This window comes from Andrena cerasifolii, chromosome 6 (assembly GCF_050908995.1).
Source record: "Andrena cerasifolii isolate SP2316 chromosome 6, iyAndCera1_principal, whole genome shotgun sequence".
Taxonomy (NCBI): Eukaryota; Metazoa; Arthropoda; class Insecta; order Hymenoptera; family Andrenidae; genus Andrena; species Andrena cerasifolii.
In genome coordinates this window covers 18077236-18099673 of record NC_135123.1, presented here as the reverse complement: position 1 = coordinate 18099673, position 22438 = coordinate 18077236, and the positions used below count along the sequence as shown (strand labels likewise).

Genomic DNA, 22438 nt, shown 5'->3' with positions numbered 1-22438 from the left:
GAAAGGGCTTCAGTGCATATAGGTACTTTGTTGCAAAATAGGTTCCATAATTGGCTCCCCTTTTGCCACGCAGGTGCGTGACAGTAATTTTCTGCAAAAACAAATTCTTCTAGCATCAAAATTAACATTTCAATTTTGTATTAGTAAAGCCACGATTTTTTTAAATCATTGCAACTACCGAAAATTGCAGCTGATAGTTATTTCCTTTTTGCTCAGTTTCTTCTTAAAACCACGCAACACAATAAAAGAGACAATGAAATGTAACACCTCGTTGAACTTGCGAGGTGTCTCACTGCTCTTTTTGCAAGCTGAACAACCGATATAATACTTGGAAAGTGGTTGTTTAAATTTTGACAGCCCCAGATTTCCGTTTGAACGATTATTATTCGGCGGTCTTTCTCCCAGCGATATCTCATTTTTTAATGGCCCCGTCCATTCGCATTTTGCTCGCGCGATTTGAAGTTCAAACGAATTTCACGACCGAGTGTGCGCGTTGTGAACAGTTAAATGATTTCGTGTCAGCGGACGCGGGATTTGCCGATGATGCGTGCCCCGTCATGCTCGAACAAAACAAGACCATCGAAAGGCAAGAGGGTTGTTTCGCGATAGCGGTGATAACTATCATGCCGGTTTTATCGTCGCAACAGTTTTCCAAATGAAACAACTTGTTTCTCTTCGGTTGAATTTGGCAGCTCGCCGATAGATTCACTGCCAGCCGTAAGAGGCGGCGCAATTTTATCGTCTATTAACCTTGCATTTGTTGCACGGCTTTACGAGTACGGGGTGAAACGAGGCGCATTGGAGCACAGCAACTTTAATGCGATGTATCTCCGGGAGATATATGTAATTGCTTTATAAATTAATATCTATTAAATTCATATCCCACATTGGGTTCCGTTAATCACGATGAAGTTGGTACAGGTATTTGTCTTCTTTCTTTTAACGGCGATATTTTCATTGGGGCCAGTTCGAAATTATAGTAGATGAATGCCCCACGTTTGTCATTGTGGTATTACGAATATCAGCTCTCGCTTCCGTGCAGTTGGAAGAAGAGAAAAATTCGGATGTACCTTCTTGTTTAGTTTCTTTTAATTCCCAAAGACGTAAAGGCGAATTTACACGGTCCACTTTGGTTAAAACATCCGGTCGATTCAACAAAATTGAAAGCAAACTGAACAGTGTAAATCACCATTCAATCAAAATGTTCATTCTTTTCTTCAACTCGGTTGTCCATTCAGGATAACTCATCCAAATTCAACACCGAAAGCTTTTATTTTAGTTGCGTCGATGTATTGTTTGGAAACAGAGCTTGCTGTTTTGTGCCAGGCAGTTGTTTTTAAAGACGATAAGAATACCATAAATAATTTGTAGCACCTCTCGAATTTATAATGGTGTATAAATGGAGCGGAGAGCAGACTATTATTTCTCGATTTGTACAAAAATCAGGAATGTCTTATAATAATATTGTTCGCAAATTATTTCAATACCGGCACGTATAATTTACCTCGGCGATATTTTCGAGCGAACCAGTTTGGTCAATTGCAGTTGTTTCAATTTTCTTGAGTCAACTGCATTGTTCAACCAAAGTGAACCGTGTAAATTCGGCTTATTAGACAATTATTAATCAAGGGTATTAGACGGCTAAAATGAACGGTTTCTTTTGGTTTGGATCGAAGGATGACTAATAACTCGTAACATTTGCACGTTTTACAGTACATTATTCGGGATATAACAGGCATTTTAAGACCAGGAAAGCTTAAAAATATTAAAAATTGAAGGAACTAGAAAGCGCCAAAGTAGGCGCTGCGCAATACGCGCGTCAAGGTGGTGAACGTGTTTCCGGTCGATCGACACATCTGAAAGCAAAATCCGTTGTCAATGACTATTCTCTGACTCAAAATCTACAAGGTAGAACTTCTTTGAAATATTTTAACAAAAATTCGCGAAGTCATTAAGAAATATCAACTTTGTCCATTTTTCCTGATATAATTCTCTAAAGAATGTTCTGTGATCTTAACGAGCGAGTTACACCTTGTGAAGGAAAGTGTTTTGTAGGTTTAGTTAAAATTTCAATTAGAAACATTGATCCGTCCTCGACTTATGATGTTTGACACTTTGGCCCTTTGTATTTCTTTCAATTCTTAATGCGTGTTTCATCCACAATAAAGTATTGTAAACCGTGCAAATGGTATAAGTTATTAGTCGTCCTTCGATCCAACCCAAAATAACACCCTTGCAACCCCTTAGAACAAATTTTATATACGACAAAATTTTACATGTGAAATTATTTCTATGCATAATATAATAGATGAAACAAATCTCAATGCGTGTGCTCGTAAAGTTTGTACATAATTTGACAACGAAAGGGTTACTCACCGTTCGAATATTTAAGAAAGTAACTAAACTCGGGATCCAGTGTCACCAATGGAGACAACGGTAACTGATTTTTTTCTCTCTCTGTTGTGTATGGATGCAGCTCTGAGTGCGCCAACTAGGAGCAAGAGTGCGCAGTCATAGAAAATGTCGAATAAACTACCAGTGGTTCGTATATCGGCCCCCGTAAGTGTTACTGCTACCTATTCTCGTCGATTAGGAAAATGAAAAAAATCATCTGGTTATTTCCCCGCAGCAACTAAACTTGCTATATAACCGTGTGATTATTCAGTAGTCCCCGTGGAGTGCAATCACGACACAGTAGTAGAAATCATATCGAATTCTGCTTTTATTTCCCACATTCCTCTTACAGATTTCCTATTTTCACTATTGCCAACTAGTATTCCTAGTTCCGATACGCGTGCTTTGCATTTCCGTTTGATTTAGTTGCGAATTCAAGTTCCTTCTTTTTGGCTGTTCTTCATTTTGTATACATCCGTATTTTTGAGTAGTTTAATTGCTTAGAAACACTACTGTTTAGTAGATTGCTAGTGGCACATTTTTGAACCCTCGGAAGACCGAGTTGGGGGGCACAATGAAACATTAATATTCTCTAGATATTTAGAAACAGTCAGAAGTTGAAAACATGATCACAATACAGTATAAGCTATCATCTTGATGATATAAGGTAATAAGATGATATCCTATAGATATGAAGATAATAAATGTTTCATTGTGCCCCAACTCCCCCTACGCATCCTTCTTTTTCTATCACTTGCTGTTAGAAACACGATTCTTCTTCCGTAGCAATTGATATCTGAAATTCAAGGGACCATATTTCCAATATAAATTACAAACATTGAGAATATGGGTGAAAGTAGACCCAGAGACGGCTTTCCCAGGGTTGCGAACCATAGAGGACATAGGAAAATTGAATTCACTGAACTATGCAACATTTCCCTCGTCACAATCTTCGTCTTAAAGACAACGGACGATTGCTATTATATATATTAATGTTACAAAAGTACTTTGAATATCGAAACGCAGGGGGAACTATACGAAGAGGTCGGTGTAAAAAATCTATCTACGCCGATAGTCTAGTGACCCTTGCTACGTATTTCTCGAAGCATTAAGCAATATTACGGTCACACACGGGCAGGGTACTCCGTCTCGGAAATTCTTTGAACCGCATCGGTCGCCTCGCGACCGAAAGTTCGATGTGTACTAATCGTACTTCGGAACAGTCGGGCGCCGTTGGGCAGCCTGGGGATATTATGTGGGTACTTGGTTGCCATCGAAGTGTCGCGTCGATTTATCTCTTTCAAAGACAGATTCCAGACCCGAAGTGGTAAGAATCCAGGCAACTCTCGAGAACGCGGTCGCGGTATCGCCGGAAACTTCGCGGATCCCATTCCGCAAATGCGATTTCCAATTCGTCCTAGGGAACGCGAGGTTTTTCCACGGGCTCGGAACGAGGGGAAATCGCGAGCCGTTGATTCCGATCAGCGAGGGAAGCAATTGCGGCCTCTTTCCCTTCGTTACCGTACCCCGTTCTTGCGATAACGTCACAGAAGGCGTATCGTTAGAACGCGCCGTTCTGCACCACAAAGGACAAGTTCCCCTGCGGACGATTCCGTCGCGGGGGTTTTAAAATTCAAGGTAATCAAGAAGCATCGAGGTGCGGGGGGATGCCGAGTCAGTGTCGGCGATGAAATATTCATCCCCAGAAAATTAATAACTTCGGTTCCGTTAACGAGCTCCCCTCGCGGAGGCACGGGATCATACTCGGCGAGGCAAACACTCGAGTAATTAGAGCGACGGAATTATAGGCAGCGTTTAGTTTCGGTACTGTTCGATCGTCGTTTATTATTTACAAACTGGAGAGCGGTTAACTAGTCAGTGATGATTACGACGAAACAAACGTGACGGTGGGATTCTCCCTTTGTCCTGCGATAATAATTCTTGCAATTAACCGGATTTGTGCGTCAATGCATCGTCGAGGAGAATGGAAAAACTTGTGGCGGGGAAATTTCGGCCCTGTCGCAACGACGCTGGGAATGTACGGGGTGTTCCACTTTAATTCATTCGTCGAAGCATTCTGGCGACTTGTAGACGGAATTTAGAGGGGATACATAAAGTTTCTCATTGGTTTTTTCTTCGTGTTGTGTTTATACTTTATTATTCGTTATGCGAATCTTTTGAGGTTTTTGATTTGACAGTGCTTTTTAGCGTAAACTCTCTAATGGAAAAAGATTTGTTGGATCGCTATGCAGAAAGCTACCAACCCTCAATGATCTGAACCTAAGTTTTAGTTTGAAGATTTTAATCGTTACAGAAAAGTAGCTTTGTTCTGTCGTGTTAGTGTGTCACAATGCTTTTTAATGGGTTATTTAATAGTGAGTAGTATAATTAATATTATTTTAATTTTTGTGTAACTTTTGTTTTTTCTCACTAAAATGCAACTATGGCTTGATAGTTTCAATAATTGTTTAATGTAAGAATTGTTTTATGGGTTGGTAGTTTTTGGCAAAATAATGATCACATAATTATGAGACCCGTACTGCGTTTAACTAATTTTTTGTCAATTTCAGGGTTGGTAGCTTTCTGGTGGAGAATGTTAGGTGTTAAAAATGCCTTCCCTGTAGAATCGTTCACACATTCTAAAGGTGGCTATTAGGGTGGAGCTTAAAAGTTAAAAAAAATTAAATATTTTTTTATAAATCTCACTCTGATTTGTTCCCTTAGATATACAAACACTATATAAAAGAAGCGAGTGAAAGATTATTGAACTTATGAAAATTCAACGCATAATAACCATATTTTAATTTATACATTTACATTTATATTTATTCACAGAGGCATCAGACAGTGTGTGTTTCCTGTTGTCAGGGTCTGTCACTGTCTGTCACTAATTGTCTGACTTAATTATACGTTAGAACATGGGGGGAACAATGATACCTTTTCTCAGTTTTCTCACTTTTCTTAATGAACAAATGAGTGTGTTTGAAAAAAATTTCTAGTGTTCCATACACTTCCATATAATTATCATGTACATTAGAAATTTCACCATCATTGAGCTACCCCTAAATATAGCTAAAAAATGAAGACCTTGCAGCAAGAGGGGTGCAACTCCACTTCTGACTCCTCTAAAAAAATCTACATCGTTTGGCGCAAGTTTGATGGAAATCTGATAATAAATGTGCGATTTATTGCAAATTTTCAACCTGCACCCATTATTGTTTTGTGCAATACGAACGCGCAACTAAGTCCCACCTTATAAACAGCCTTTTTAAAAGGCTCTGAAATGTGTGTCGACTGCGGATGAGGATATTTCCAGGGATAATGATGACGAGCAGGCGCAAGAATAATGTTATTCTTTTATGTCTACAAACAATTTTTTCCAGTTTACTCGAAAGTGGTCAAGATGGAGTTGCACCCCTTTTGTGCTTAACAAATTGGGATGTTAAGAAGAGGATTTTTTCATAGTTGAAAAATAAGCTCCACCCTAGATCAGAAACTGCTGGGTCGCGTTCATGTTGCAACGAACATATAATTGCACATTGATCGCTTGCATACATTGGTCCTAGTTGGTCCACGTACACTTCTGTTTGCTCTAGATGTGTACCCACCTTCACCCGTCAGCCAGCAGCCTGCAAGGCAAACTTGCCCATTCCTGTCGCGTGTGGCTAAAAAATAAAGGAGATCTTGTGATCGTAAATCCCTCCCCCGCAGTAAATTACATGGAATAAAGTCTGACGCTCATTAACATCCCTAGTCGAGTTAATTTTCTCTCCGACTGGATTCGTGCGTCCCCGTGCTACTTGCGTCCCGGGCATCTTCCGCTGCGAGCGTCGCGAATAAATAAGAGGAAATAAGGACGTCGCGTGGTCCATTTACCGATCCCCAATTACTTCTAATTGCCTTCGAACATTCCGGTATTAAGCGTTCCCGTGGGAAAACTTTTGCCAGAAGTACACGAACGTGGCGTCGCGTGACGTGCACGAGGCTACTTCAATTAGCCGTGTACGCTGCCCACCGTCGAACCAGCCTGATGTAACTTCGATCAGCCTGCTGATATTTTCGGCTCACCCTCCTCGATGATCGTGCGCCGCAGTGGGAGGGCAAATATCGATACCCCGACTGGTCGCACGATAACGCTGCAACTAAATTGAAAAGTTTACCTCCAAACTCCTTTAAATCCATATTTTTAAAGCAATCCTTATCATTGTATCCTTGGGTATGTACGTATATGCTTAGAAGGTGGAGAAAAATGCGGATACAAATGTGCGATTTTTAACTCTAACAGAGCTTTATTGTCAAAGCATTTTATATCTGACTTGGTAATGCATCGCGTTGCTGCGGTATTGTACAGATTGCTTCTCTTAGGTATTTGGATAAAGTTCAGCTGAAAGGGGTCTTAAAGCGTTAATCAGAATCTAGAAATGGATATTTATTAAATATGCTTTCATTTTAATTTTCATTGTGGTTTCGAATAAATATAAAGGGTGTCGCCGGGTAAGCTTAGCGAAAACGGCCACAGCACCAATTTTAGTATTTATATAATATCCATTTCTAGATTCTGATTAACGCTTTAAGACTCCTTTCAGCTGAACTTTATCCAAATACCTAAGAGAACCATATATCTGAAATATATATAGATAATGCACTTTGCCTAAAATAGAAATTAGAAATTTTTAGATCTGAAATTTCTCTCAGTATACATAAATACTAAAATTGGTACTGGGGCCGTTTTCCGTATGCTTACACAGCGAGGCCCTTTTAGATATAGACGAAAATAACTAAATGCATGTTAAGATTGTCACACTTTGTTTAATATTAGGTACGTCTAAATAGTCTGTTTATAATGGAAAATATGTTGTGAAAAAATGATTTAATTTTTTACCAAAGAGGTATAATTCAGGCGATTCTACACGATGAATTTTATAAAGAGAACTTTTTTTCCATGTATCAAATAGATTATACTGATTATAGGATATCCGTGAAATGTACAGCAGATAGAAATTGTTTCAGTTGACAATTTGCTCGCTGATCTTTTATTATAATTATACGCTGTGCATTGGAGTTAACCAATATTATTTCTACCGGGTTGCTTACGACAGATGTTCCCGATCAGTATGGAGTTCGTTCGTAAATAATGGCTGGACGAAATGTAAACTTCCTGATTATCATACCGCGACACGTGCAAATACAAATTTGCATACACACCATCCAACGAAGTTTCGCAAATATTTCCACCCGTGAAATGCTAGCAATCGCACATCGTTTTTTTTTTTGCACAACCTATATACGCGCGAATCCAAATATTCACCATTCGATAGCTACTATTTTTCTCACTTTTCATGTTCCTTTCAAGTTTTCATAAAAACTGATTGCTCAAAAATGATAATAAAGTTTGCTAATATCGATTAACAACAGCCCTCCAAAAAAAAAAAAAAAAAAATGGCACAACTTCGGATAAAAGAATTTAAGTGCAAAAGTAATACGTAGAATATGGAGTACCTACCAAAGAAAAACAGAGAAATATGACGGGTTAAGGGGAAAAAATCGGGAATGTCGATTTTTCGTGATTTTGCGATTTATAGCATACTAAGTAGCTTTACTTCTCGGCTTCGCCCGTTTAGATTCTGATTTTATAAAAAAAAATAATTTTGTTTTAGTTTTTTTTTGTTTTGAAAATGGTCACATTCATCTGGATTAGTCAGGCATAATAAGCTGAGGCACATTGTGTGATCCCAGAGTTTATCGTTCGAAGATTTTTAAGCGACAGACAAACGCTTTTTAAGTGACAACAAGATTTGGTGTACCTACTTGTTCAAAACAGGAAATATCCATTCTGCACTGGAACAAAATACGTTCCTGTCCCCACTCTTCGCTCAAGCCTAAGCTTCTGTTGTGAAGGTAAAAGAAGAAATTATTTAAGAAGAAAATTATGCAATAAAATTAAATTCATCGAGCCTTGTTTCTTCTACCGATGGACTAAAGTATTAAAACTTCCTTTTCTCGATAAAGCTGTTTTGTGACATTCTCTATTTCTCCCCTTACCCTTCACATGCACCTCTACATTCTATAACACTAATTTAGCACCGATCCCAATTTTGAATTTCTCCTTCCAAAACAATCTCGAAGGGTGGCTTCGAGGACGTCAATGGGGACTTGCTAGAAAATAACTTCGGGCTTTGGTTTATAACAGAAAAATCCTCTACACGACAGTTCTGGTTCCTCTGGTCCCTTCCGGGACGCATCCTCATAATCTTTTTATCAAAAGGCGGTGTCTCCTTGGTGGCTGGATATTTCGCAAATCCTTGCTCGAGGGTATAGGCAGCGTAGCGTAAGGCTTCCACCCACGACAAACTTCATTACTTGCTCTTGTTTAAAAAGAAATGGTCCTTGGAAGAAAAGATCCAGATGGGTGGGGCCCGTTGGCGCGTGTGGCCCCCCTCTACACGCAGTATTTTATTTGTGAAATGATTACATGAAACGGGGCATTAGCTAAGTAGCTTTCGCGTGCATGGTAACGGGGCCAGGGTAGGGAAAAGTACCTAAGCTCTACAGCTTAAGTTGGACAGCACTTGTCTAGACTCTTTGGCGACAGTCTCATGGCGGGCTGACCCCATAAACACACATATCCTTTGCGCCAAATAGGGTTACTCTGCCTTTCAAACCTGCTGACGCTGGCAAACCTTTTGTTTGGCTTCCTGGCTTTCCTGTACGGAGGACATGCAACCAGGATTGCAATATGGAGATGTTGCTCTCGTTCTTAATTTTTATTATCAGGTCATCCCATAAGCTCGTGTCGAATTTTTATCTTTCTTTCAAACGTACCTTCGAATTTTATGAAAGAACGTAAATAATATTATTATTATTATTTTGTATGCAGAAGATGCATCGCCTTCTTGTCGCTCCGTGCTTAGAAAACGTATCCTGAGGTATATGAATATTATAATTGTAATAGGTTTCCCCAAAATTTGACTTCCTTGTGGAGTTACGATATGGGACGAGAAACTCGATACCCTCTAAGTTTTAATTAGAATTCTGGAGCTTCCTTGAGTAACTTGGAGAATAAATAAATTGGAATTAGTAGAAGAAAGATGTTTAAAAGTTTTTGATTCTGAAAAGAACGGGGAAGTTGCGCACTAGTTGCAAACTCAATTTCTGTTGCTATACTAGCAGCTTTTATGTAATTTCGTTCGTCGACTATACTTGTTAAATATTCCTATGGTTGAATGCAACGCGTTCGATTCACGCTCGCCCCACTTAATTCGTATTAATATTATTATTCTCCAGCCAGCTGAAAATATGTTTACGTTAGTACATTAACATGCCAATCGATCGCATTTATTAATTTACATAACAAATAATTGAACATCTCATCGCACGTGAAATGGCGATTTGCGCCATACGTTTTGCAAGATAAACATTCCAATTACCATTCGTGATGTATTTACACGGTGTTAAATCGAGTTAAGTGATTCCAAGAATTGCTAATCCTTTATGTTAATGCATGCAAAAGCTTGTTTTTTAAATTACCAATTAAACGTGTATTTTATCTAGTCACATTAATTTATGATTTACAACATGTAAATTTATTCGTTCGCCATTTCAAAAACGAGGTTTAACTTGTTTTCGTATTGATTGTTGCAAGTGTGAATAGTATAATAGTGTGAATGGTATAAGCACACACTTTTTCAACACACGGGACATAATTATTAACTTCTTAGACATTTATTCTGCAATGAGAATTGCAAAGAAATTGGATTGTGAGTCACGATAACTTAAGTTACTAAAAGCTTCTAATAAAGACCTAAATAAAGATAATTTCTCGCCTGAAAAATATAATAGAGAATCAAGGTAACTACTGTTTACTCGAGTCTTTATTAGGTTACTTCTTCACGCAGACAATGCCCAATTTTGCATTGCACGCGGGAATCTGGTTGTAAGTATAGACAAGTGATTTTAGTTAGCAATGAACCAGGTTTTTCACTGAAATCTTTGCAGAATTTCACCCAGGTCCACAGTTAGATTTTTATATTCATGTAACTTTCTTAATGCATTTAAGTCAGTGTTTCCCAAGCTTTTTTAGCCGCGATCCCTTTTTATAATAGTTAAATAACCTGCGACCCCTCCCTCCACATAAGGTGAGGTAAATATTTCGTTGCTTTTACATCATTTATAGAATATGCAAATAAATAAGTGCTAAAAACCGCCAACTAAAAATAACCGTGCTCACCACTGCTTTAAGTAGAAAGAGTTACGTAGGTAAATGTAGAATTTCCGCTCCGTCAATTGCGGGGAAGAAAGAATAATAATGTACCACAAATATGCAATTATTTCTAAAAATTTCTATAGCAGCAAAGGCGATGAAAAGAGGCAGACGTTGAAGCGTCAGCTGTGATCGCTTTCTACGGGGGTGGAAGTGTCAATTACTCGATACACACTCGGGTTCTTCGTTTCCACATGGACGATTTTAATTAATAAAGCTTGCATTGTGCACCGCGTACGTACGTTACGACGTTTCTATTCGAAACACAGCGGCCTCTTCGACATGCGTGATAAAGCTGGGAACGCGTTCAGTAAAGTGCTACTACCCTCGACAAACGATATCCATGTACAACAACATCGCTTACTTCGTTAATTAATTTTCCAATTAATGTGTAGCCCCTAAACGCTGCTTAATCTCACTAAAAGCACTGATCCTAGGTATAGATCGGTGTACCCTATGATATCGTGCCACATTAGGCCGATTCTGTTAATATTTTAATACCCCCAAGCCACTTACTGTATTCCTGCTTTCATTTGTACGTACATACAGTGCCACTGCTGTAAAGAAGACTCGTGTTTCAATTAACGACAGCAATCTATACCTACATATTCATGCTATGTTGGGTGTAAAACCTTCTGTTAGCTACAATTGCTAAAGGAATCACTCGATCATGTCGGTTCACCCGCTATTTTTCCAGTTCTCTGTAATGTCTCACTTTCTATTTATCTATTTTATAAGGCCTTCTCCCTTTTTAATACTCTTTTATATACAAATATCTCTCCTAAAACTGTATTAGCTGTTCAGATCTAGTTCAAACATCAGAGATCTATTTAGTTCCTGCAGAGCCCTTAGTCCTGCACTGCAGTGTGCCTAGTTAATATTCGTCGACCCTCGATATTAGTCTAACAACTCTCGTTGAAACCTGTGCTGTATCACGAAACTGTTACCGATGTGCACATACTGCACTCAGTCCACACAGCTACGATTAAAAGTGAAAGTTAATAATTAATCGTAAAACCAATATGACCACGAATTAATTTAAGCCCAAATTGAGCTGGTCAGATTTATTGGAAACGGTGGTTTTCGTTGGACAAATGGCACACGTATCGCTGCCAACCGTTTGATCGCTTAACTTCAATCAATTTATACGAGATATTTTAATTGCTTATTAAAAAACGAGGAAAGAGTTGAAGAAGGTGAATTATAAAATACTTTGTAATCGTTTTATATTTGCGTTGCGCGCGTTTTGCCGATAATCTCGTATAACATCCGTGCTGTGGATTTACGTCGAGGATTTGTTACACGTAGTTTTACGTCTCCTGCAGTTCCTCTCCAGACACCGAGCGACGTCCTACAAATATTTGATCGCTCGACTTCGTATTTGACAGATCTCAGTACAGCAATCGACTTTCTTTGAAAAATTCCCTCTCTGATACCTTTCGCAGTCGACCCTTCCCCAATTACATTACACCCTGTATCAGTTCGAGGTGAGCGAATTTTCTTCCACTGTCGATTCACATCGATCGCTAAACTCGTAAATAAATGTTTCTTTAAAGGGTTTGCATATTCTTCAATTTCTTTTAATTTTACTATGGCTTGGACGTGAAAACACGCCCACGCCGGTCAAACAGTTAAAGAAGCCAAAGCGTCCCGGGGGAGTTTGTCCACGTTCTTGTTCCCGTTCTAAATTCTCCACACCGACGAATGTTTCCTTGGAGCAAATGCAGCCGCCCTATTTACGAGGCCGTCGCCTCGATCCGCTGGGACCGTCGCACACTATATTATTATTCGATTACATTTGCATCGCACGCGAGCGAGAAATAAACGGGACGCGAACCATCTAAAACCGTAGTAATTCGATGGACGTTCTCGGAAGGAAATCGGGATCGTGGTCAATATATAGCCGTACCTATTTAACGTTCTTCCAAAGTGCTATTACAGTGCCGTTCTGTTACAGACTGCAACCGCTGTTTGTAATTTGAATAACTACAAGTTAAAGTTCGATTTCGAGTTCGAGTTCGAGTTAGAGTTAGAGTTAAAGTTGAAAAATTTATTCAATGCTGAAGTTGAAACGCTCGACGAATAAAAAAAATCAACTTTATGCGTCAAATAATCTAAAGTTATAGTAACCTTTATTTGATCCGTTATTTAAATAATTATTTACTTAGTAATGCCCAACTGTGGTCACACGGCTTTGTAGAAGGTTAAGGAGGAGGAGGCTACAGTTGAAAATGGTCGTAAACTGCGAAAAATTCTCGAGCAAGTAAGAGGTCGCGTAATGAATTGAACGTTGCGCAAGACTATGTTCCAAGCTGTACACATCCACGGGATCTAATCGGGGCGTGTAACAGCCCTTTAAGCTCGCGACATTACGCAAGGGGATGGTTTCCTTGTGTGTCGGCCGAACCGCGTGTGCGTCGCGCGAGAATTTCGCCCGGGACGGATAATAAACTTTTCGAATGGGGAGAGTGGCTGGATGTGACATGGTTCGTGGAGGCATTGGGATTAGATTGCTATGCCAGACACTCTGTCAGATCTCGTGTAGAGTAGGGTTCCTGGAGCCCTGGTCGCTCTCCTCCGAGGGGCACTCGCTTATATTTCGGCTGGCCGTCGAGCAGCAGCCGAGCTCTGGCTGTTTCGTCGCACGCTGAACGAGCACAGGTGCCGCGAATGCGGGTTCGCGTGAATATGACATTCTGCATGCCTCCGATTGATCACGAAATTCTCGGGAAGAAACGGAAACGCGCTCGCTGCTGACATCGTTCCGCCCAAAATTCAGACAACGCCGGAACATGGCGAAGTCGTGGAGCACGTTCCAGTACGCAACGAACACAGTTCCTCCCCTATCTCGGAGGAATTCGCCGAGGGTGGAGAGACTTTACGAACATTTTATCATTTTTCTGACGTCCGACGTATCTCGTCGACATTAGAAGAAAAGTCCTACCTGAGAATAGTCTAACTTTAGGGGAACCTCTGCTTGAATTTGGGGGGAGGGGGATTTAATGAGATTTTTGGGAAATGAGGATTTTGATAAGTAGTTTCGGAATTTCAGAAACAAAGCAGGTTTAAACATGCAATGAACAAAAATATTATTTTTCACAAATTTATGAAGCAGATATAAATATGACTTTTATACAGCATGAAGAAACAGTCGAGAACTATTTGTTGCATATAAAGACTGAAATTTCACAAAAAGTGAACTAAGCCATCGATGTGTCGATGGTCACCTCTGTGTTATTACACAATCAAGAATCGTTATAAATGTCGCATGAAAAAGTATTCTCGCAAAAGTATTCGTCCACCTTACTTTAACATTTTACCATTTTTTTTGTTGTTATACATTCTGACGAAGAAAGGGGACGTCTCCTATTTCTCTGTTACAAGAGGTCGCACTGATCCCTGCTCTACTATAGCCGCGTTAAAGTATGTGCATTGTATTGTAAAATTTGACTGGTGTTTCGATAACAACACCCCGACGGAGGAAATCTCAAGTATTCTCCAATATCGTTACCAGATTCTCGCGCCCTGATGCATCTGCGCCGAACTCTATTCGTCTCGAAAGTCACGGTACTCCTTGACGGGACGAGAACCTCAGGCTTCGATTTCGCACATCGTTTGCACGTTTTTCTGCAAGATGCAGAACGTGGACTTAAAATTCTCAAGTACTCCAAAATTAATAGAAAACAGCAAAAAAGAAAAAGTAAAACTTCATCTCTTTGGTTACTCGAAATAGAAATTCGACTTTGAATGTTATCTACAAATTCTATATTTCCCTAATTGTCACGAGTACGCAAAAATGGCACCGCAGAGTGGCAACGTAGTTTGCCCTCGAAAAGAATTAGCGAGAAAGTTCCCGATAACAGAATTTCGTTATCAGTAATTACTCGTTAACTGGACAATTATATGTTTAATGTTGTGCGTACCCTGCTACCAGTCTTGGAAACTTTTCTGCTTGCTCGTATCGACACGTAGTGCTTACGTACTCCTGGAAAATTTCATTCCGTCGCGGACAGCTGTGAGCGAGTTCGCTTAGCGTATATGTAAGTCTCCTACGGTGCATTGGTATGTGCATAAACTGCGGAACGACAGTGTCCTGCGCGTAGCGATGGGAAAAGAACGCCTGGAGTTGCTCGGAATATGCGATGGAAACTTTTGCGTTCATTGATACTGCTCTTTAAACTGGAACTGACTTGACCCACCTCCAAAAAAAAGAAAAGAAAAATTGTGTGACCTCTAGAAATTTATTTCAACTGTGACCACAGCTAAAACCTGTTTAATAAGGCTTGCAATTATAAAGCTATGAAGCTTAGAGACAAATGAAAGGCTGCGAATGAATCGTTTGAAAGAGGAGAAGGTCGATGGAGATTCCTACTCCAGCGAAGGAAAAGTCCTCTCTGTTTTACGATCGTGAAATCTCCTCACGACCTTCGGTACTCGCCAGATCTACAAAGGATTTAAGTTCTCCCGCGGCCTCGGTCGCTTCTAAGACCTGAAACGCTTCCGACATTACCGATCGCCACGATAAGCTCCACATTGGAGGTTGAACTTCATTAAGCGGATAAAATCGGGACTCGTCTGGTGTTACCATTATCATCGACAATTATCAGGGAATCCAATGAGATTGCAATCCATTCAACGTACCAATTTACCTAGCCCGAGGAGAAAGTATACTGGCTGTCTGACCCGAGCCAGAATAAAGTTCGAGAACCTACAGCGACCATTCAGTGTTCGAAGCGTCCAACAGACATGGAAGTCCCACTTGCAGATCATATTTCACTCGTTACGAAACACTTGCATCATAGAAAGGGTCGTGTAAGAGCCAGAGTAAGGGTTAAATTTCTCCTTTCGTTGACACAATTTGTCAAAACCCTAGGCCCTAGAGGATAGCGGCACGGAGGGCGAAGCAACTGCGAAGCGACGTCAGACGTTGAAAAATGTAGCTCGAAACGAGAACCATGAAGGCAAAGCGTTAGCCAATCTCCGAGAATCTCAGCCGAGTCGAGTCAATTTCGGTGTTCGTCGATCTTCATCAGTCTTCCTCAGTTCCCTGCAACAAGTAGTTTCTTTAAAAATTCACGAGTGCAGGGTGGCAAGTTTGCGAAGCTCAATATGTGCCGGCGCAATTTGTCCACGAAGATGAAGCCGGGAGCGTGGCATTCGCATTTAATTTCCCATTGTTCCAATAAATCACCACGGCAAGCTTGATGCATTACCATAAGACTGTTCCATGCTGCTACAGCAACTGGAAGGATTACAAAGCATTGGGAAACGTCCATAAAAGCACGGGGACACGATCGGTGCGCAAAACGGGGGCATTTGGATATCGATTGATCGGATGATTGGTAGCCAATGAGCGCGTTAAATGGCTGCTGGTGTATTAAAAACGAAGGTAGGCCAAGCGGCCCGAGGAACTCGCCTACACGCAAGGGAAACGGTCCGTAGGGGTAGGGAAACAACGGCAGGCGGGTGGCGGCTGGGGGAGCAGAGAAGTTGTCTTGGAAGAAGAATCGCAAAGTCGCTCGAGCGACCACCACGACGCTGCACATGGCAACTCCCAGGGAAGATCAATATCCCCACCAATCGTATTTCTCTCTTGACTACGGCACACTGTCTCTCCTCCTTGGTACCCGCGATATGAGCGCCTCCACCCCTCGCTTCCGTTTTTCCTAAGACCGACTTTCCACGCCCGCCCTTTCGCCGCTTCATCGGTATCGGTGGACAATCAGTTGAAAAATATCGTGCTAACGACCGTAAACCCTGCGCGGAGAGGAAGCTACCCTATGTGCTGCTTGTTAAAATGACGAATAAGGTGGTGGTGAAAAAAAAAACTACAACTTCTTCAAAGATGCATAAAGAAAAATGGTCCAAATTTCAGATTATTTGGAACCCTAGTTTCTTAAAAAAAAAAATATCTAAAATTTCGCTATGATTTAGCTTAAAGAACAGGATTCCCCTCTTAATTGTAAGTTTTCGCAGGCAACTTTCGACACTAAAATGGCCGGGTTAAACTTATATTCGTTTCTTAGATATAGAGAGCTTCTAATTATAGGCCCAACCCAGTTTCAATGAATTATGAATAGCTGCTATCTAATTGCATAGTTTAGAGTACTTGGTACTAAAATATATTTTTCAGCCGATTGTACGAAACTCCTCGAACCAGATTGGGAGTGTCCTCGAAGGTTCTTGGCATTGATTAGCGACAGAATTCTCTAGGATCTCGAAAGTAGTGGAAGTGGGACTCGTTATTAACACTATCAGTTTTACCAAAATGATTTAGTAATTTCAGGCGAGACGAAGAGCGTTGTGATTGCCGCGTGAAAATGATTAAACCGCGACTACTACGAGAACGTGTGGTATCAAGGAAAATGTGGTTGGGCGCAATTAAAACTTCGGCGTTGATTTTGGTATAAAAATGGCACGAAAGTAGGCAGCCAGCTACAGCTAACAAATGCATTGAAATCCACCTGGAGTTGATGGAATAATTATTCACGAGCTTCCGCCAACTATCTGTCAACGATGATGACTTCTGTTGGAGCCTGTGCTGACTCGTGTGTTCTGAACTTCTGGGACGAATGCACGGGGGGCGCTTTACTAATAAATTTCCTATTAAACTTGGCGACACGAAGAGGCGTTTTAACGTTACGTAAAAAAGAAAGTTTCGTGCTTATTTTGAAAGGACAGATAAAAGTGTAAGCGAAGAATGAAAGTCACTTAGGGAAAGTCAAAAGGCACCAACGACTTGCTTCCAGTTGCTTCCTTTCTTCTAAAGATGTAATCAATTTTACTGTCGCTGCGTTTAAATAGGCCAATTCGAAAAAACTATAGCTCCAACGAATCCAATTTTCCAAGTAATCCTTCTTAGAGCTGCTAAAGGTAATCCTTGCAGTCATTTTTTTAAGTGCTCCCACTGATTCCAGCTTCCTTGCATTACGTTAGATTACTTCCATCGTGAAAGGTACGGATTTCTTTTTACGCGAACGTAAAAGATTTCAATAATTAATGTTGGGGGCATTGGATAGAATCGGGTCTACGGGATGGATAGGAATGTTACTTTAATTGAGATTAAGGATTACTATTTCTTCGTTATTTAATATGGGCATATTCGAATAGCAAAGAGTTTATTTCGTCTGAAGTATGATTTTCTCTAATCTAATTTATGAAGACGGAAACATTCGTAGGTGAACTTTTAATAATTCTAGTGTGCTGAATAATACGAAAATTTATCATTCATTTCCTGATTTATCATAACACTATTTGTATTATTAATAAAATCTACTCTTTATTGGCTTCGTATAATATTAATTTCAATATTAAGAAACTCAGCAGTATGTAGGGGACAGGTGTAAAAAACGATCGCCTTAAGGCGTAATTCATATAAAAAATACAGATGCAAATTATTTAACTATAGGTGAAGTAGTTTTTGTAAGTTAGTTCATCTACCTTATTATTGGCTTGGACCAAATGTAGCTACCTGATTAATTATATTTTTTATTCGCATTTTAATGAAAGCGTACTAGGGATCATTTTGTTTACCTACTGATAGTAAATAAAAACAGAAATTAAACTCAATAAAAAAATATGCAAACATAATAAATTAAAACAATTTTTTAAAAAAAATCAAATCTTAGATAATTTTTGGTACATAATCAATGAATAGAAATACTAAAGATCAACTAACAAACATAAGAAAATGAAATCAGCGTCACAGACTTAATTTTTTTACAGGCACCCCCCGGGATTCCTCGGATCATTTTACCCTACTAGAGAGGGATCATATGACCCCAAACATCCAGCTCACATTCAGTGGTTGCATATAACGTCAAATTATTGCATTCGGTAACGAAACATACATACATTAAATTATAGTTGAATTGTCATTAAATTCGCGAAAAAAAAACAGCTGTCACACTAGCCGTTTGTGACAAAAGTTGCACAACATTGAGAAAGACCTTACCTTAGATAAAAGGCAGTAATTTTGATTTTTTATTGTTTATAACACACACAGCCCTGATATTTATATGGCACTTCGTGCGACGCTTGACGACGTACGGGCTGAACCTTTGTACATCGATATTAAGAAATAGCAGCACTAATAGCCACAGAACAGCCAGGCATCATTTTACCCCGAGGAATCATTGTAGACACACTTCCCCTGTTGTAAGTTAAATAAATCAGGTGCCGAAGAAAATGTCAAATCAAATCCTCAGTTCAGTTTCAAATTTTTCCTATTAACCATGGACATTAGACATACAATTCACCTTGAAAATATCAACATACATAAATTCCAATTTTTGCCTACTTATCAGAATCGTTCGACAATTAATTTACATCCAGTACACAATCGCGACAAGTGCAGTGGTGACCTATTTTAATTCAAATTTCTGCCCAGTAATCTCTGCAAGACTTCACGACCGACGTGTACTTGATTACTCTCCCCCCGAATAGCGTGCGCCAGCGCGGCCAGCCCCCGCCGTTTTCAAGCGAGAAGCGCCGCTCCTGCAAAAAACTGTCGCGGCGAGTTCTGGCCCTCGGACGAACCGCTTAAAGCCCCCAACCACGCCCACCCTCGGCGGGTCCCGTAAACACACGTGTGATATAATAGCGGGGGAGTTATTTCCGCGTCATTTATTCCGGCGATAAGAGCGCAGCGAAGTCTTGAGGAAGGAAGGATTTGGGAAGGTTTGTGGAGGAACTAGAACGCGTATGCTGCTTCCCCTCGTTCCCTCTCTTCTCCATGAATCTTCGTCTGTCGTCGCCGCGATATTCAGCCCCCTTCCGTTCCTTAACCAGAACGAATGCGCAGACAGTCCCGAGACAGTTCGTTATTTGTTCTAGCTCGTTGAAAGCCGCAAAGGCGTCTGGTCCCGGCCGCAATTTACTTACCGTTACACAGAACGTACCGGGGCTATCTGCGGGGGAAATGCAAATACTTTCTCGGTTGATTGTACGGATCATTTTGAACAACCGCAGGCAAAACGGGCGTTCCCTGTCTTCGTACTTTACGGAGCACAGCGCCAGCGGTTGTGCCTGGTACTGATTCACCCCGCCATCGAGTTCCGCTTCCCGGGGCTATTCTGGTTTACATGTATCTGTTTTAGGCAAACTACTTTGCATTAGAATCGGTGGGGTCGCGATATTGCCCCTTTGTTTGGCCGAGGAATATTTGACGAGCCAATATAACTCTCATATCTTTAATGGGCCACGTGGCGTCTCGTTGCGGTAGACACCATGTAGGTACAGTGGAATTTGGATTCGAAGGATATTTCATACACGGGGTGACGATTTTTTTTTATGTAAAAAGGAATCGGAAGTGGGGGAGAATGTTTTATCGCGCGGGGCTCCGTTTCCCAGACAAACAGTTTCGAAAACTGGTCGGCTACGCGTCCGTCGAACTATGAAACAGTTTCATTTTCGGAACAGATTTCCTCGAAAGCAGAGCCCCGTATGAAAAGTGTTATTCTGCATTTTCCATTTATTTTTCAGTGAAAAACCAAAGCTTTTCAGATTGCGCCACCAGTTGAACGGTACTCTGCAGATTTACGCGCTTAATTGGTTTCGTTCATGTATACAAAAAATGAATGTATAGATATTAATATGAGAAATGTCGTAGGTAAATTGCTTTCGAACGTTTATTATTTCCAAAAGTAAGTTTCACTGTATTTGGGGCGTGACACGTGACGCGTTGTGCGTAAGATCGCAATATTTCAACGTTTCCTCAGAGCAAGTGCCTCGCGATTTGTTGCTTTGAGCGATATTCGCGGGTAAGGGAGGAAAATGAAAAGCAGTGCTCCTTCTCTTCTTGGTTTGCCTAATTGGAGGTTTTGTTGATGCGTATTGACCTAATTATCGCTTGTATACCGCGTGGCCTTGCGTTTTCAATTAACTCCCTTCGGCTCGTCTCCTCTTTCGTTCTCCCGTCTGCTCCGCTGGAGCTTCCAGTTTGCACGTGAAAAATGGTGGGATGAATCTTCCTTTCGTTTCAGTTACGATGCAGGGACGTAATGCCCCTCATCCTGCTGTAGTGCACGCCGCTCTCCCTGTCTCGGAATTAATTCTAATCAAGCTGGCATAAATATCACGAGTTGCGGTCTTCCAACCCTCCTCAACGGTTCGCAGGCTCGATCGTTATCGAGGAAATAGAGACACTTTAGTGACTGGCGTATGATATGTCGAAGACAGCATCGATTCGTTGGAAGCAAAGATGGAAAGTGCGTGGATACGTCCGAAATGCCAGTCGGGAGCACTTCTGTGGCTTCTGACTTGTGCGAAAGGGTCTTAACCGTCTCCTGGCGGGCGCGGGGTTCATTCGGACACATCTCATACGCGAAACCATATTACTTGCGTTACTTATTATTTAATAGTACACACTTCCTTAGAAAAACAAATGCTTTACTTAAGTACGAAAGCACGAAAGTGTCAAAGTACAAAAGTACTAAAATACTAAGCACTAAAGTACCGTGTACTTTATTTATTGCCCAATTTATGGACCTAATTCTCATGTAAAACTACATTTATGTAGATACTGAACTTATCTCCCACTGTAAATATCTATTGTAACGCGGGTCAAAATGGACCCCGTATCCGCCGTTCAAGGGTAAATTCACAGAACACTATGGATGTTTGGATAAAGTTTTCATCGTCGCCGGTAACTTTGCTGCATTTTCCATTCGCCAGGGAACGCTCGTCAGGCGAGCCGGGAGTCTTCCGAACAAATTAGAAAAATCCCTCTCTGCCACGAGAAGCCTCGTTAGTGCGGTTGTTAATGAAGAAACGTGGTGACACGTCTGCGCGCACCAGATAGCAGCGCCTATTACGCGGAGCGGTTCGCCGGGGAAATTGACGCGTCCGTCGCCGAAAGCAATTTGCGAGATTAAAAGGCACCGCGACACGCGCCATTTCTTCGTCGATCAACCTGACGGTCCGCCAGCGTCCGTTCAACGCTCGATAACCCATGGCGAACGTGCGGTGTCTGCCCCCCTTCCAATGAATTTATATCATCCCCGCCGCGTTCAGTTCCGGACACCACCGCCCCTGCTAAGCGAGCACCGCGAGTGGCAAACAAATCGTGACAACGACTGGCTAGGTTTCTGCATCGAGGCTTCCGCAGAATTGTAATTTTTATGTACGCGCAGGTAATATTCATGTGTAACCAACGCTATAAAGAACCTAAATGAGAAAAACTATGCAAGAAACCTACACAGAACTTACTAATAATGGAAAGCACAGAATCTTCACCTGGGTTCCCTCCCATCAAGGCGTAGCTGGTAGCGAAGAAGCCGACTCTTCCGCGAAACAAGTATATCTTTCTCACCAAATGAAATCCAAAAACAAATCCCGTACCGGCACCTTACAAATACAGTACAAGCCAACGCAATAGAGTATGGACCGCGATCAAAGGAACAAGAACCCACGATGCAACCAATAGTTAAGTACAACACGAGCAGCAAAGAAGATTGCGACCCGACTTAGAGAACAAAATAACCCACCAACACCTAATAAAGAAAACGGAACCACCGTACTGCAACCTCTGTAATAAAGGAATAATGATCAACCATCTATTATACGATTGCAGAGGCGAAAATATAAACTGAAGCCAGACACGGCCCTGACATGACACGACCATATAAAAAAAAACATTAACCTATTCCATAAAATCTAATTACTTAGCACTAGATGCGACGTAAAGCCCACGATTAAAAACAAAATTGGGGACTTTGCAACAAAAGGAGTACCAACTTCAAGTAAATTAGAAAAGAAAACTGTTTATAAAATTATCAGATAAAA

The 22438-nt window shown here is 40.8% G+C and overlaps 1 protein-coding gene across 4 annotated transcripts in view; it reads left to right on the top strand.

Moving 5' to 3' along the window:
• LOC143370019 (uncharacterized) overlaps positions 1-22438 on the top strand; it is a 170545-nt gene that overhangs the window by 4048 nt on the left and 144059 nt on the right. Inside the window, exon 2 of one of the 4 annotated variants that reach the window (XM_076814603.1) lies at positions 2477-2559. The exons of the other annotated variants lie outside the window; for them this stretch is intronic. Within the exon in view, the coding sequence (XP_076670718.1) occupies positions 2521-2559 (39 nt within the window). The 5' untranslated portion in view covers positions 2477-2520. The remainder of the gene's footprint in view (positions 1-2476; positions 2560-22438) is intronic. 4 annotated transcript variants of the gene reach the window in all.